Source organism: Artibeus jamaicensis, unplaced genomic scaffold (genome assembly GCF_021234435.1).
Source record: "Artibeus jamaicensis isolate MK-2021 breed Jamaican fruit bat unplaced genomic scaffold, CSHL_Jam_final contig_1016, whole genome shotgun sequence".
In the NCBI taxonomy this organism is placed as follows: Eukaryota; Metazoa; Chordata; class Mammalia; order Chiroptera; family Phyllostomidae; genus Artibeus; species Artibeus jamaicensis.
The window spans coordinates 3,435,147-3,450,700 of NW_026521195.1; the positions used below are offsets into that span (position 1 = coordinate 3,435,147).

General features: G+C 54.4%; 1 protein-coding gene across 5 annotated transcripts in view; it reads left to right on the forward strand.

The window, feature by feature from the left end:
• DOCK4 (dedicator of cytokinesis 4) overlaps positions 1-15,115 on the forward strand; it is a 313,731-nt gene extending 298,616 nt beyond the window's left edge. For 2 of the 5 annotated variants that reach the window (XM_037155987.2, XM_053661557.1), the window contains 11 exons: positions 612-788; positions 1,466-1,549; positions 2,528-2,647; positions 2,916-3,040; positions 3,351-3,471; positions 4,320-4,401; positions 4,498-4,607; positions 5,988-6,060; positions 7,638-7,751; positions 9,679-9,740; positions 12,495-15,115. In XM_037155987.2, the coding sequence (XP_037011882.2) occupies positions 612-788; positions 1,466-1,549; positions 2,528-2,647; positions 2,916-3,040; positions 3,351-3,471; positions 4,320-4,401; positions 4,498-4,607; positions 5,988-6,060; positions 7,638-7,751; positions 9,679-9,740; positions 12,495-12,926 (1,500 nt within the window). In that variant the 3' untranslated portion in view covers positions 12,927-15,115. The remainder of the gene's footprint in view (positions 1-611; positions 789-1,465; positions 1,550-2,527; positions 2,648-2,915; positions 3,041-3,350; positions 3,472-4,319; positions 4,402-4,497; positions 4,608-5,987; positions 6,061-7,637; positions 7,752-9,678; positions 9,741-12,494) is intronic. The other 3 variants (XM_037155988.2, XM_037155989.2, XM_037155990.2) reach the window with 3 other exon arrangements.
• The last annotated feature ends 439 nt before the right edge of the window (positions 15,116-15,554 follow it).

Below are 15,554 nucleotides of genomic sequence, written 5' to 3' on the forward strand. Positions count from 1 at the left end.
ATGGAGGACAGCTTGGCCGACCTGGTCTGGGAGGAGCACGTCAATGACAGCCGCCCGCACATTGTCACAACGGGGTGCCCCGCAGAGCCTCACATTTGCGCGCATCATGATTCCGGTTGGCTGCCCTCTAGCCCACAGCCCCGCAGAGTCGGCAGTCATCCTGTGCCGCCTTGCGGTGACAGCACACGGGCACCTTTAGTCAGGATGCGTCCCCATCCCGTCTGCCCAGTGGGGCTGCAGGCGCCTTGGCGTCTCCCATGTACGTTGCATTCAGTCAGCATCTAGAAAGGTGAAGGACAGATGGACATGTTTCAGCAGTCACGACATGGCTTTCTTTCCTCTGAGGGATACACTGATTGTCACAGGGCCAATAGATAATTAAGGGTCCCCACACTCCAAACCCCAGTACAGCCAGTGGCTGTCACCGCCATCCCTTTGCAGACCCCAGGAAGGAACATCCTTGTCTCTGCTGCTGGACAGCCCCGGTGGAGATATCGATGGGCGGGGGGAGGCAGGGGGCACAGGTAACTCGGAACCAGGTGGTCTACTCTGTCTCCTGGGTGTCGTGATAACCAGATAACCAGCCTCCGTGCGCCTGCTCTGCTTCCCAGGTGGAAATGAGTCCTCTGGAGAACGCGATCGAAGTGCTGGAGAACAAGAACCAGCAGCTGAAGACCCTGATCACGCAGTGCCAGGCCAGGCAGATGCAGAACGTCAACCCCCTGACCATGTGCCTGAACGGGGTGATCGACGCCGCCGTGAACGGCGGGGTCGCCCGGTACCAGGAGGTGAGGGCTTCGAGTTGTGGAAGGTGTGGCTTCTCGGGCTTCAGAAATCTGTTCTTTGGAACATGCACACATGGGAGCACACGCACTCGGGGCTACCGCGGGCCTTTGTGAAGTGGCGCAGACAGTCGTCCTTGGTGGCCCATGCCCACTCCACTCCACGTCGAGTGCCCTTGTGAGGGGGAAGGAGTGTGTGCACACACACCTGCAGGAACACAAGCGGTGAGGTGCTGTTTGGTGAACGTGCACCTAAAGTTGTTTCCCTGAGCACAGGGTTCATGGGCACAGAAAAGTCTGGCCTTGGCTGGAACCTGCTCGAAGCAGGCTGCTCGTTGGCCCTCTCACTTCTGAGCAGAAAGGCCCAATAGCTCGGACGCCAAAGCCCCCACATTGGCCCTACCGAGTCATAAGGTGCGGCAGTGTGTCTGAGATCGGGGATCCTGTGCAGCTTATGCACCTGGATTTGCTGCTCATTTTACCAAAAAACTCACATGGTCTCCGATCTTCCTTATATTCCCCTTCCACCGAGCTGCCCACACTAGGAGCCTCTCCGTGTGCCACTCAAACCTGGTTTACGACCGTGTCATTTTTCTCAAGATGCTGGGTTTGTGAAAACCACAGTGGCCTTTCGCAGCCTCTGTGACTCTCCTGAAGTAAACCGATCGTCCCTCCCCCTCTAGGCCTTCTTCGTCAAAGACTATATCTTGAGTCACCCCGAAGATGGGGAGAAAATCGCGCGGTTGCGGGAGCTGATGCTCGACCAGGTAAGGGCGGAGGCCAGCCACCTGCTGCCACGGCTGCGCAGACCAGCGCACGCTTCCCCGGAGCCCCGGGAGCGCGACTTTCTGTGCTGCTGTTGGTCATCAGGGGTCACACATTCACCTGCAGTGCATTCCAAATCGCTAACATCTACCCTTTTCCCCCACTGTGATGCAAGAATAAATGGAAGACTGAGGAGGAAAACAGTTTCATGAGTTTCTTGGAACATCCTTTAAATTTATCTCCCTAAAGACCTGCTGTAAGCTTGATGCTGACTTTTTGCTCACAATTTGGGGCTCAAAATAAATGACTAGGTGAATGAGTGAATGAATCAATGCAAGTCTTACTTAAATGTTATAGAAAGGGAGTGGACGGTTGATAGACTTTACTGGAAAACAGTACCACGTATTGCAGACTAAGCCTGTAGATTGGACAAAATTGGGCACGGCCTCATCATTTTGGACTCCGGAGAGTCAGTTTATTTGAGTCACCTGACAGCTTTTGGCCCAGATATGGTTGGAAAAGCTCAGAGCTGGGCGACATGATGTTCGGGAGGCAGGGCTAAATAGGAAATGCAGACTTTTTATACCCACGGGAATGGGACGGGATGACCAAAGCCCCTCTCTGCACCTGATAGAACCAGAATAACAAGCCAGCGACAGAAAGCATCATGCCTTCTCAGATGAGAGATTGGTGAGGCCGTGTCTGGGTTTGTCCATAGCTGATATTAGTTCTGGGCGCAGGGAATGGCCGTGGCCAAGGGTCGGGGGGCTGGAGGGGTCAGTCTACAGCTTCTGGAACAGAGAAGGGAGTGACCAGAAACTGACCTGCAAGGACAGGGAGAACACGGTAAGTTCTCCACGTGGCCCTCGGGGCAAGGGAAATACTAGAAGTGAGCCGTGTAGGTTATCCAGTTTTTACGATTATGGAGTGACTTCCATGGAGATGCTCACTGACATGGCTTCTTCCTGTGTGTCCTCAAGGCCCAGATTCTGGAGTTTGGTTTGGCCGTGCACGAGAAGTTCGTACCTCAAGACATGAGGCCGCTGCACAAGAAGCTGGTCGACCAGTTCTCTGTGATGAAGTCGAGCCTAGGGATTCAGGTGCGTGTCTGTGAGGTGTGCCACAGCCACATCGTTCAGTTCTGCGAAACTGCACCTTCTCACCATTTCATCTGAATGTTCAGATGAATTGTCTTCTTTTTGCTGTGCTCAGCTTCTGTGAAAACGAGAAAGTAAGCGAGAGAGAGCTTAACAGTACTGAGACTTACCTGCTTGGCTCTTTGGAAAGATTTCGTGGCGCTTAGAACGCGTCTCGAGCCTGTGGGCACGCCTGCCAACCACCTTTCCGCGGGTTTTCCGTGTCACCCAGCAGGAGCTGTCGGCCTGCCTCCAAGCCAGCCCGGTGCACTTCCCCAACGGGAGCCCCCGCGTCTGCCGGAACTCGGCGCCTGCCGCCATGAGCCCCGAGGGAGCCCGGGTGGTTCCCCGGCGTAGGTGAGGCACACTCTCCATTATCTTACCACGTGGCATCCCCACGAGGTGATCTGGGATCATCCTCTCATTCTTTATGGCATAGTTTGTCAAGTCTGCTATTTCTTAATGAAATAATTAACCTGCGAGGCCGCTGCCACCATCTGCCGCTGGTAAAGCACCAGCGGCATGAGAAGTAAATAAATGCAAGCGTGCGATGGGAGAGAGGCGAATGGGATGGTGATTTTTTTTTCTGTTTGCTTCATACTAAGCCCACACGGGACCAGGTGCCATTCAGAGGCTGCGTTAACGGCCCTTTCTCCCCCCAAAACAGCCCGCTGAGCTACCCGGCTGTCAACCGCTACTCCTCCTCCTCGCTGTCCTCCCAGGCCTCTGCTGAAGTCAGCAACATCACGGGGCAGTCGGAGAGCTCGGACGAGGTCTTCAACATGCAGGTGCTGGGGCAGTGTCCGGCTGCGGCCACACTGGTCTACCTCCACCCTGAGCCTGTCCATCCGCTTGGGTGCTGCACTGAGGGGGGATCTGACCGCAGGGCAAACCTTTAAGCGCTCCGATTGGTCTCTGAGTCAGAGAAGCCCTGCGCAGGCGACAGAGCCGGGGCAAGCGCAGGGCCGCTCCCAGACCCCTGTAACCACACAGCCACCACATAGCATCTCCCAGTGGCTTTCCTCCTTTATGAATCCATGGTTTCTGATCCATTGTAAAATCTCTATGCTTAGGTACATGTCAAGCAGTCGCTGTAATAAAGAGGGTATTTTTTTTTTTTTGCCAAAGAAAAATATAGTTTTAAGGGATTTTAAAGTCACTGTCTCTTGCACCAAAAAATTTTTTAGACGCCGCTTGTGTGGCATTTGTAATAGTTCAGGAAGAGTGGCTGAATTTTCCTCACCACTGTCTCTGGAGAGGAGGCCTCGAACCTGTTGCTGAACTCAGGCTTTGGGCTCGTGTTCGGAGGCGATGGGAGGGCGCGCCTGCCTCCTCGAGGCGCTCACCCCACAGCGCCCCAGGCCGGGGCCTTCTGCTCAGCTGGGCCGGGCGCCAGCCCACAGCAGCACGGAGCCGCCAGAGAAATCCCCGATTCTGGGTTAATTAGGACAGATCTTGCCAGTCTGAGTTAGTGAGCTTTTCTGCATTTGTAGATGGCCTTTTTTCTTCCTTTTTTCTGTTTTGGCTAATTTGAAAAAAAAACAAAAACAAAAACAAAAAACACATGGGTGGCGTCCCCAGAGCGTCCCAGCCATGAGCTCTGGGCGGCCCTGCTGACAGCGTCCTGTCTTTGCAGCCCAGCCCGTCTACCTCGAGCCTGAGTTCCACCCACTCGGCTTCGCCCAATGTGACCAGTTCTGCTCCGTCCAGCGCCAGAGGTTAGTGCCGGGGAGGGGTTGGCCAAGGGCGCTGAAAGCTGAGGCCACCCTGACGGTTCCTCTCCCTCCTGTCCTTCTCTTCCCCCTGCCCCCCAGCTTCTCCTCTGTTGTCCGACAAACACAAGCATTCCAGAGAAAACGCCTGCCTGTCCCCAAGGGAGAGGCCGTGCAGCGCCATCTACCCGACTCCTGTGGAACCTTCGCAGGTAAATCCTATGGCACAGGCCCTAGGAAACCAGGTGGGAAGACTGTGTCTCCCCAGAAACAGCACAGGGTTGACAGCACTGCCCTCGGGGGGGCCTGTTGTGGGGGCTTTCTGTCTGAGCCATTTTCTAGGGCAGACATGTGGGCTGTGGCTGCCACTTAAACGTCACCGGGGGCGGGCAGGTGGGTGAGGAAGGGGGTGCATGAACCTGGAGAGCTCCTCGCATGCGCAGCAGCCCCCGTGCAGCAGTGTGGTGTGCCCAGTGGTCTTCCTTCTGGCCTGTGCCCGGGCCAGGGAGCGGCAGTCCCTCCCTTCCCCAGCCCCCCAGAGGGTGGGACCACTTCTGTCTGCCTCTGTCCTTCTTTAATGTGCTGACGGAGAAGGTGGTGTGGGTCTTGGGCTTTCCTGAGCTCCTTGCTCCTCGGGAGGTCCAGGAGGCAGGAACCCGGCCCTCACCTCCCCCTGGACTTGGAGTGATCCCTCTAAGTTGGAGTGAGGGCTGGCCTGGGCTTGGCCCTCAGGGCACTTCCAGGGCTCGTTCTGCCTTTGGGAGCGACTTTGTTTTTCTGTACATCTGGGCAGGGATCTGGGGCTGCTCCAGAAAAGGGTGAGGGCTAGTGGCTGGTACTGGACTGGTCACCTTTGCTGGGGGTGTGATCTGCCGGGAAGCCCTGGGGCACCTGGTCTGCATGGCACCACTCCCTGGCAGACGGTGTTTCCGCGTGCTGACCTGTGTGATTTCTTTGTCCCTTGATGTTGCAAGGGACCGTGACAGTTTGTCCCTTCTGCTCTGGGAGAGCATGCGGCCAGCCCTGGGTGGTATCTGAAGCAAGGTGCATGTTGCTAAAACTTCGGTAATACACGTGCCACTGTGGTGCACCCACCTTGAAGGACCTGCACTTGCTCTCTCCTTATATTACATAGAACCAAGTAAAACTGGCACAATTTTTGGCTGAAAAGTTGTGGAACACTGACCATTGGTTTTGCACTTTAACCCAACCCAGGGTTTAGGACATGCAGGCCCTGCACCGGGGATGTTGAGCCCACCATTCTCTCTCATTCTCATCTGCATTCCGCCCGCCCCTCTCACGACAGCCCAACTGCCGCTTACTTTCCCCTACACTTCCTTATGGAAAGTCATTTCCTGTTTCTATTTAAAATCCAAGGCACACTTTTGAAACGTTGTGTTTTCTTTCTCAAAATCTAAGGCTCTTCTTCCATTTCCCCTGAAGTATAATTAAATGGTTTCTAGTGGCGTCAGATGCCCTAGAAACATTATTCTGAACAAAAAGTTTCAGTCCTGGGATGGTCATCTCACTTTCTGAAGGCTTTGCATGTCCCCACATGGAGCCGTGAAAACAGGTTCTCTCGCCTTTTTCAGAGGTTGCTGTTCAATCACGTTGGAGACGGGGCCCTGCCGCGCAGCGACCCGAACCTGTCTGCACCTGAGAAAGGTAGGGGAGCCACCCCCCACCAGCCCGGACGTGGGGAAGGTGTGTCCCGTCCTTGTCTTCTCAGTGTCCGTGTATCCGAGTGGAAGCCGGGCCTCCTGGTCTTCGACGTTCCTGACACACTCGCCCTTTAGGGATGAATGAAAGGCAGCCCTCTGGGACTCCATCGTTAAAAAAGGGTGGTCTTGTGGAATTGATTCCACAGCTGAACCTGAGCAGGCTGGGACCCCTCTGTTCACCGGCTTCTGGCATCATTCGCCGAGTCCCCTGGGCCACCGTCCCAGATGAGTCCCTGTCCCCCCACCTCACTGTCCTCACACAGCTCCCTCCACCAGCACCCCCCATGCATGGTGACTTGGGCACTGTGTCGGATAGGCAGTCCAGTGCAGAAGGGGCTGTGCCCACCTCAGGGTCACGCAGAACAGGGGAAGCCCTCACGGGCATTTCGGTGAGCAGCCAGGCCCCGTTAGCTGGTGCAACTCGGCAGACGACTTCCCCCGGGGCGAGGGGGCAGGGGGGTGTAGCCAGTCACCCACTGGCCTCTCTCCGGGTCCAGCTTCACGGATCCCTGCAGTCCCCCAACCAGTGAATCGGATTCACTCATGAAATTCCCCGTCAGGTGCACCTAAATCTCCCCCATTAGGAACTAGACTGTGTTGTCATGGAGGACCGAACCATCAATCGGCATTCAAACTCGCCTTGGGAGATTGACAGCAGAGAGCTTGTAACCCGTATTATTTTAAAATACAAAGTTTTCTTTGATGGTACAGGTCAAACATTGATCTCTGTGTGCAGAATTTAGGAATGTAAAAGGAATCAAAAGAAGTTATTTTTGAGAGCAGTAATTTCATCCCAGTCAATGAAATGAGCGCAGCAGCAAAATGTTGAAATCCTAGATGTGGCCGCCAGATGGTAGTGTCTGTTCAGGGCGCAGGCTGCACCTCACTGCCTCGAAGCTATTTATACCTTGTGCCTCAGGCCCTGCATTCCTGGCAGGGCTATGCTGTATTTCTGCCTCTTTCTGAAGCATGCAACAGGCAGATTAGGAAAGAGGAATGTCATGTCTGCATTCTAAATTATTTTTGAGGACGTACCTCAGCAGAACGCATTGATTTCAGGAGCAAGGGGCCTTTCCCGAATCGGTCGACAGGACCATGGGCTACGGCTGTTCCTTCCTGTAAGGCTGCCCAACAGTGGGAATGTCAACTTCTCACGGCCTCCCCCTTCTCAGTGCCACGTGTCCAGAAATTTCCATCTAAACTAAGTTTTAACATAGTCGAGTGGCAGCGTCTCCCATCTGTTGTCTAGCATCCCAATACATCTCTGTTCTCAGCAAGTGTCTCCGCACACTCTGTGTGTGGAGACCTGACTTTCTGCTTGAGAGTGAGCGACAGGCGTGGCGTCACCTAATTAAATGTCAGCGGTCACCGGGAAGCAGGCAGCGGCGTGAAGGGCCAGCATTCAGGAGCCCTCCTGGTTGGCTCTGGTGTTTCGATCCAGTCGGTCTTCCGTCCTGGTAACTCGGGCTTCCTCGTGGCCCTGGGCACGCGCGTCTCAGGCTTGCTCTCCCTCCCTTCCAGCCGTGAACCCCACACCCAGCAGCTGGAGCCTGGACAGTGGGAAGGAGGCCCGGAGCGTGGCGGAGAGCGGCAAACTGCTCTCCCCGCCGGTCCCCCCGAGGCCCACGCAGACCGGTGGGTATCTGGTGCACTGGAACCGTCACTGGGTAAAATAATGTGTACTGACTGCTCCAACTTGGGGCCCCCTTGGAGCGAGGTAGGCTTTAGGTGTCCGAGGTGGACACCGTACCTGCTGCCTAACTCGTTGACACTCTTTGCCAAACTCCTGCTAACACCAGTCCAATGGGGCTCTGTGCCTCATCAACCCCACAGACAGGGTCTGCTGGGTGCCTTGCTGGGCACTGTCCTCCAGACTCCGGCAGGCACCCTGGCCTTGCTGACTGCCCCCCCCCCCCCCCCGTGGTCTCCCTCGAACCACCTTCTTCTTCTCCACCTCTGCTAACTCTGCTGCTTCCTTCCTTCCAACTGAGAGCTGAGGCCGAGGAGGCGGGGTGCCCCCAGCTAGGAACTGACCGCCAGGACTGCAGCAGGCTTGTGGGGAACCCCTGCCCGCCCGCCCATTGCCGATGGTTGCTGAGAGAGGGCTGCATTCGAGTCATTTCTCAAACAGTTGTCTCTGATTTTGAGAACCACAAAAAATTACTCCTAAGAAATTTCCTTTGTGAGTGTATAGTAGTAACAGGGCCCCTTTCCTCCTGACCGAGCCGCCTGCTTAGGGACCTGCAGGTGCGAGTCAGTCTCTAACAGGGACCGAGTCTGCTGTGCGGCGGCTCTACCTGCCCTCCTGTCTTTTCAGCACTTACCTGTGTCGAGAGTAGTTTCGAAGCTTTGCAGATACCACTGGCCGAACAGTAGGAGAAAGTAGGGTACTGCTTCCTTCATGGACTTTGCTGGGTGACTGTGTTTCATTTGCTGCCTTTGAGTATCTTCTCTATTTTCTTTTCTCTTAAGAAGAGAAAAGTGACTCTTTTGAAAGTAACATGCCACCCAGTTTGTTTTGCAATGGCCAAGGCTATGCGGCACCAGTGGGTGTGAAAGGCCCCTGAGGTCTTGCAACAGAACCAGAGACCCCAGAGCACGCAGGTGACCCCACCCCCGCCGGGCCGCTTGGCCAGGTTGCCCGCCCTTCTGCACTGGTTGCTGTCCCTGTCTGTCCCCTGTCCTCATCTGTGGTCACTGTCTGTCTTCGCTTCGGCCTTTCTGTGGTTTCCTTGCGAGTGACAACCCCCCCCCCCCCAGAGTGGGAGATTGGAAACGCTGGATAAACCCTGAAGGCGTTGAAACCCGTGTGGGTGGGGTTAGGCAGTGTGGCCACGCCCACCGTGAGGACGCAGTGGCGCAGGCGGTAACGTGCGTGGTTCTCCCCGGGGCGGCCTGGCCCCAGCAGGCGCTCCCAGAGCAGCTCCCACGCAGGCACACGCTGCGCCCTGGACGTAGGACTTGACCACCTCGTGGGAGAAACCGAGAAACTGCACTTGTCTGCCATCATGATGAACCCTAGGCCCCGTCTCCCCCGCCCCGGGACACAGGGGCGCCCCGAGTACTGGCTTTAGGAGTCCTGGCTTTAGGAGGCTGCATGGAACACTTCTCACCCCCCACCTTTCATGGGGACGCGGCCAAGGGTTCTCTGCCGGGTGGGGCCGTGTTGGGGACGTGCAGAGGGCGGCTGCAGCAAATGTGCGCCCTGGGCCCAGTCCTCGCGCCCGGGGGCCCAGCTCTTCCGTGCAGGCCGAGGTCAGCAGCTACTGCCAGGATGGCTCCTGGGCACCTCGCCCCTCACAGCACCTTTTGGGGGAAGAAGCAGCGAAGAAGCATCTGAACTTCGCAGACTTGGAGGGGCGAGTTCACTTGTCACTTGGGCACACGCGGGTGACTCTTCACTCGCTGCCCCAGTCCTGGTGCTGCCATCCCTGGGGCAGGTGTCCCTCGCCTCCCGGCCAGCACCCTCACCCGGGGGTCCCTGGGCCCCGCACGCACCGAGGGCTTCAGCGGACGGACCACCGCCTGGCTTTCTGAGCTGAAATGTGCTCTCTCCCCACAGCCTCCCCAGCGAGACAGACAACATCGGCGTCCCCCTCGCCTGCCGGGCGGTCTCCCATGAAGGTACGGACTCTCATCTAGCTGAGGCTGGAGACGGGCGCCCAGTTCCTTTTCCCTTCAGACACCCCTGCCCCCTCCACACACGTTAGTGAGGTGCTTTCCTTGGCTCAGGCCCCACTGAGGACGGGTGAGGCAGGGGTGAGGGGCGGGGTGGCCCTGCAGGGTCCCCACTCCCCCTCCACACCCACTGGAGCTCAGATTATTCACAGCCGGAGCCGCTGAGCATGTAGACGGGGAGTGAGACATACCCCAAATTGGGGAGGAAATAGGGGCCCAGTGTTCTCTCCCAGGACATTTTCGGTCTGGCCTTTTGGTTTCAGGGACATTAAAACACACACACACACACAGAACCTTAACTGGTCTCTAATGGTCACAATGTGCCAGCTGTCACCCTGTGCCTCGTGCCTTCATCCTCGGCCCCACCCGCGTGGACAAAGCCAAACCCAGCTTTCTTGGCCGTTAGAGGAGCCCCACCTGGGCGTGGAAAACAAGGCAGTGAAGTGAGTTTTAAAGTTTGCAGGCAGCCGCCTGGAGAGCTATAACTATCATACGCTTGCTGTGGTCCGTAAACGCAGGCTGTTTGCCCTCTCTGAACACACAGAACCCCTCTTGAAAAGAACGAGCCACCATCCAGAGTGAATCAGACTGGCTGCAGGGTGGTCTGTCCATGCAGGTGGTGAGGGTCAGAGCCACCACCGCCCCGCCAGAGGCCAGTGTGATCTCGAAAGCATGGTCTCCTAAGCATGGTCTCTGAGTGACGTGGTCCCTGTCCTTTTGGTTGCTGAGGTATCTCTGGCTCACAGGAGAGGAAAACTCACCCTAGCATCTGCAAACACAGGGCAGGCCACAAGCCGTGTGATGCAACCGCTGCTCACAGCATTTGAGCCTCTGAAAAACAAAACCAAAAAGCTGGAGGAAGTGGCAGAGGCGTGTGATTCCATTTGCGCCGCCTGCACGTCTGACAAACCAACTTGCCGGCGAGTGCAAAGCACTTGCCGGGTTGTTGTCACTCTGCGCTGCTGCCTTGTGAGCAAGTCTGTGGGCCTGGAGTTGCTCCGAAGCCAGAGTCCACCGTCCTTGTGGGACGGGAGGGACAGTGACGTGGCCGCAGCATTGCCCCGGCTTTCCACTTGCCCGCACTGGCCACGGGCTCCTACCTGGTGCTCTGGGGTGAATGCCTGCTTCGTTCAACCAGATTTTGCAGAGTAGTAGTAATAAGACAATAAGAGATCGACTCAGAAATCACAAAGAACTACAGCAATGCACATGTTTCGCTGCCAAGAGCCCTACTGTGTAGCAGACCTATGCACGTTGTTGCCAGCCCTGCCTGTGGCCCTGTCCTCACGATGGGGCTGGCCGATCATTTGTGTGGGCTCCGGGTCACAGGTGAGCCCGCCCTGCTACGGGGTCCTCGCTCCGCAGTGATCAGGCTGCAGTTTGCCGCCTTAAACCGAGACCGTTTTGTTTCAGCAAGTGAACGATGGGGTTAACCCTGTGGAGAAGTCTGAGCTTGCCAGCCTCCTTTTGAACGTGGGGTCTGATATTTTGACAAAAACGGCAGTGAACTTGGATCTCCAAATTGGCCATGTGTAATTTTAGGCTCCCACTAAATGCAAGGGTTTGTGTCTGCCAGCATTACTTTGTTTACGAAGAGAGACCAAGGTGAGGCGACTCCAGGAAAAGCTTTGGAAGTGCCACATCTTGCTGTGTGTAACGTGCACTCACGTTTTTGGCCCAAACATATAAGAGAAAATCATTTAAATTGTTTGATTAGACTATTTATATTTAGAAACAAAACCAGTTACCGTATTCCATGGTATTATTTTGCATACAGATATCATTATTACTTTCTAGAGTTATACTTTTAACTCATAAACACAAATAAAAGACTTAAAAACATTTATGTAGATACAGAACGCACAGTACAGTGCACATCTTTATTTTTCCCTCAAAAATTTGGGCCAAAAGGTGCGCACTGTACATGGCAATATACAGTATGTCCCACAGGAGGCTGGAGTCATGGGCCACTTTGTGTTGAATGAGAAGAAGGGTCTGTGGGCCCCAGGGCTAGAAAATGGTGCGCCCACCAGAGTCCCCGAGGCCCCTTCACTGTAAGACCGGAAGCTGCTGATGGAGACATGCGCAGTGCGCAGCCTCTCTCAGGGCGAGCACCTGTTCACAGCGTGTCTCTTGAGACAGGGAAGGGGCAGGTCTGGATGCCGGTGGGACGCACAGCGGTGTGAGAGGAGGAGGCAGGTGGGACTCCCAGTGCCTGACAGAAGAGCCCACAACCCATTGAAGGGAACAGACCCTGCTAAACGACCGAGGGAAACCAAGCCATCGTTGCTAGAACTTCCAGTTCCTTATGAAATGCCAGGAATCTGGCTCAAATGATGCAATTTAATTTCTTGCTGTTTGGGGGCTCCACCTCCAAGGTCAAGGTCTGGCCAGGCTTTTCCAGCCTGCCTTTGCCCCACGTTGAGACAAGGACTCTTCCCAGTATGCTTGTGCCTTTGGTGTCTGTGTGTCCGATCTCCTCTTCCTGTAAGGACAAGAGTCCAACTAGATTAGGACTCACCCTGGGGTCTCGTGCTAAAGTCACTGGCTCTCCAAAGGCCGTCTCCGAATACAGCCCCATCAGAGGTACGGGTGAGGCTTCACCCTCTGAATTGGGCGGGGTGGCCGTCAGCCCGTCCCAGGGTCTGACTCTGCTCTGCGTCCCCTTGTCTTTCTCTGTGTCCTTGTCGCCCGGCGCAGGGCCCCGGGCAGTCCTTCACGCCCTCCCCCGTGGAGTACCACTCGCCAGGGCTGCTTGCCAACTCCCCCGTGCTGTCGGGCAGCTGCAGCAGCGGGATCTCTTCGCTCAGCCGGTGCAGCACGTCGGAGACCTCGGGCTTCGAGAGCCAGGTGACCGAGCCACCAGCGCCCGGGGCGGGGTCGGGCCACAGCGGGCCCGAGGAGCCCGTGCGCAAGGACAGCAAGACGCCACCGCCCTACAGCGTCTACGAGCGGACTCTTCGGCGCCCCGTCCCGCTACCTCACAGCCTCTCCATCCCCGTCGCCCCCGAGCCGCCCGCCTTGCCCCCCAAGCCGCTGGCCGCGCGCTCCGGCCACCTGGAGAACGGCACCAGGAGGACTGACCCCGGCCCGCGGCCCAGGCCCCTGCCCAGGAAGGTCTCCCAGCTGTGAGTCCCTGTGACACTGACCCGTGGTGGCTTCTTTGCCGTTTACAGGAGAGTAAGAAGTATGACGAGAAGACACTTAGCGTAGGCACTTTAATACCTTAGGTCTGTCTCTATGTGGGTGGCATTCAAACCTTGTTGACACCGCGTTGCAGTGTTTCCGTTTCTGACCCGGGGAGCCAAGCGTGACAGGAAGAGTGGCCGGATGTCATTACACACGCTTCTCATTCGAAGGTGGTAAATGGTGATTGGGACTTCTTTTGTATCTTTTTACGTTCACTTTTTTTTACCTGGTTTAATGTTCAAGCCAATCCAGTATTGTCGAGCAATACGATGTGTGATGATGTTGCATATTTTTTACTGAATACTTGATGCTCTGAGGAAGCTCGTTAGGTCGGCGCACATCGCGCTCTGGGGCCCTTCTCTGGAAGGCTGTTGGCAAGCAGGTGAGGTCTCCGGCTCCCCGGGCAGGCGGACTGGTCGAGGCGCATCACCGGAAGTGAAGGTTAAAGCAGGCGCTCTAGACAATGTACATCAGGGGCGGCCAGGACGGGGCTGGACGTTGTTTTGTCCGTGAGACAGAATGCCCTTTGCAGGTTGCCTTTGACCCATGGTGGCTGTCTGCATTCACTCGACCCCACTTTGTGAATTGCCTGGGGGAGCCCTTTCATTCTCTGACGCCATGGTATCTACTGTATTTCCCCTCAAGGTGCAACCTGCTTTCAGGGCAGAGAGGAGGCGAGTTCCGGCAGATTAAGTAGCAGCCCCAGGAGAAATGTTTACTTGAAGCTCGGGCTTCCCCGCTTGATCCTTTCCTCCCTAGACCTGTCATCGAAGAAGAGCAGGTACCCATGTAGTAAACAGGCACGAATTAATGTGTCCCATTAACAGGAGTTCAGGAATCAATACAGGACAGTGTTAAATCAATAGTGCAAATGGAAAAAAAAACCTTAGAGAAAATATGTTAGCATGATTAAATGGCAAAAGGACTTTCAAAAGGCAAGGGCATTAGCGGTCGATCCCGCACAAAATAAAAGATTCCTCCCAACTGCCCATCGTTGCTGGTGGAGCTTGTCTTCTGGGCTGTCCCGTCGCCCTTTCCTAGAGGAGGATGGCTGTGGAAGGTTCTAGAATGCTGCATCTTAGATCTGTAGGTAGGCAGGCAAATGCCACCGCCGCAGGAGTATGAACAAAGCACCTTGTACGTAGTAATGTATTTTGTATCTTTGTTTTTTCTTTTACTGACTGTTTGTAACACCCGATTGACCGTAGGTTGGAGTTGTATTTGGAATCATGCTGTTACATGTTTTCCCTGTGTGGCTGAGAAGCTCCTCTCAGCTGACCCGTGTGCGTTGCTGTTGATAGCTCCCCCGGAAGGCAGTGACCATTTTTTATATATACCCCCCCAATGAAACCATTCAGCAGGTACACGCTGTTGAGGCTGGCTATAGAGGTTTTCTATAATAAATGTTCAAGTATTTTTGTACATAACTGGTTAATTTTAATAAGAGATACCATTATGTGTAAAAAAACAGTAAAAAAATAAAAGCAAACAGTTGTGGAAGCAGTATAATTGTTATAATTATGCCAAATACTTTATGTATGGAAAAAGAATATTTGTACATACGTGCTTTTAACAATAATTCTGCCATATTGACTTTACAATTTTGAATGTCAGAAAAATTAATATATGTTAAAATATTTATGTTTAGTGAAGGTATTCATAATTGAGAAAAGGAACCTATAAATTTTAGCTTTGTATCTTGCGAGTTTTGCCGTCAGAAATTTCTTGAACTAGCTTTTGCTTTTGATGATAACACTTGGTGTTTGTAATCACCTCCCTAAAAAAATATAGAGAGATATCTATAGGAAGCTCCGTATTCCTGTTGTTTTAAAGAAGCGAAGCCTTCCCTTTATATAAAGTGACATGCATAAGATAACAAAGCTGCTCCGCTTTCCTTTCCCTCTGCAATTTAACAGATTTGTTGACAAGTGCTTGGGCACGGTGTAAATCAGTGTTATCTGCTCTTGAAGCCATTTTTTAAGAGAGACTTTTGCAATGAGCAGTTGCTCACGGGCGTGCACTGCTGAAGCAGCCGGAAAGCAGGACACGCCAGAAGATTCTGTGAGCTCAGGTGTCCCTGTTGGTTGCTGCTGGAGGGTAAATCTTAAATAAAATTACCTGATTAATCTTGATACTTCTGTCCTCCTTCCTGTCATCGGCACCTGCGGACCCGGAACAGAAGCTGTGTAAGTCCCGTGGTCACATCACAGAGAAACGTTCAGACGTCCTTGTTGGTAGATCCTGCTTCCTTGTGGTTATATGGCTTCACCTCCTCCACCTACAGAGCTTGTGTGTGTGGTGAGAACAGAGGTTGGAAAGGTAATGGTGGGGGTTAACATCGGTGGGGAAGGTGGCATGTACCAGGAGGGCTGGCCGTGAATTGGCCGAACCAGAACCAGTTTAACAAGCCAAACCATCCAAAGTCTGCAGCAGAGTAACCGCCCAAGGTAAGAACTGTATTTGAGCAACACCGCATGACACACTTCGGTCTGAAAAGCCTGGCTTTTGCTGTGGTGTGATACTCTTCTGGTGGGTCGGGTCTATGACATTTATGTAAGTCGGTCCACGCAA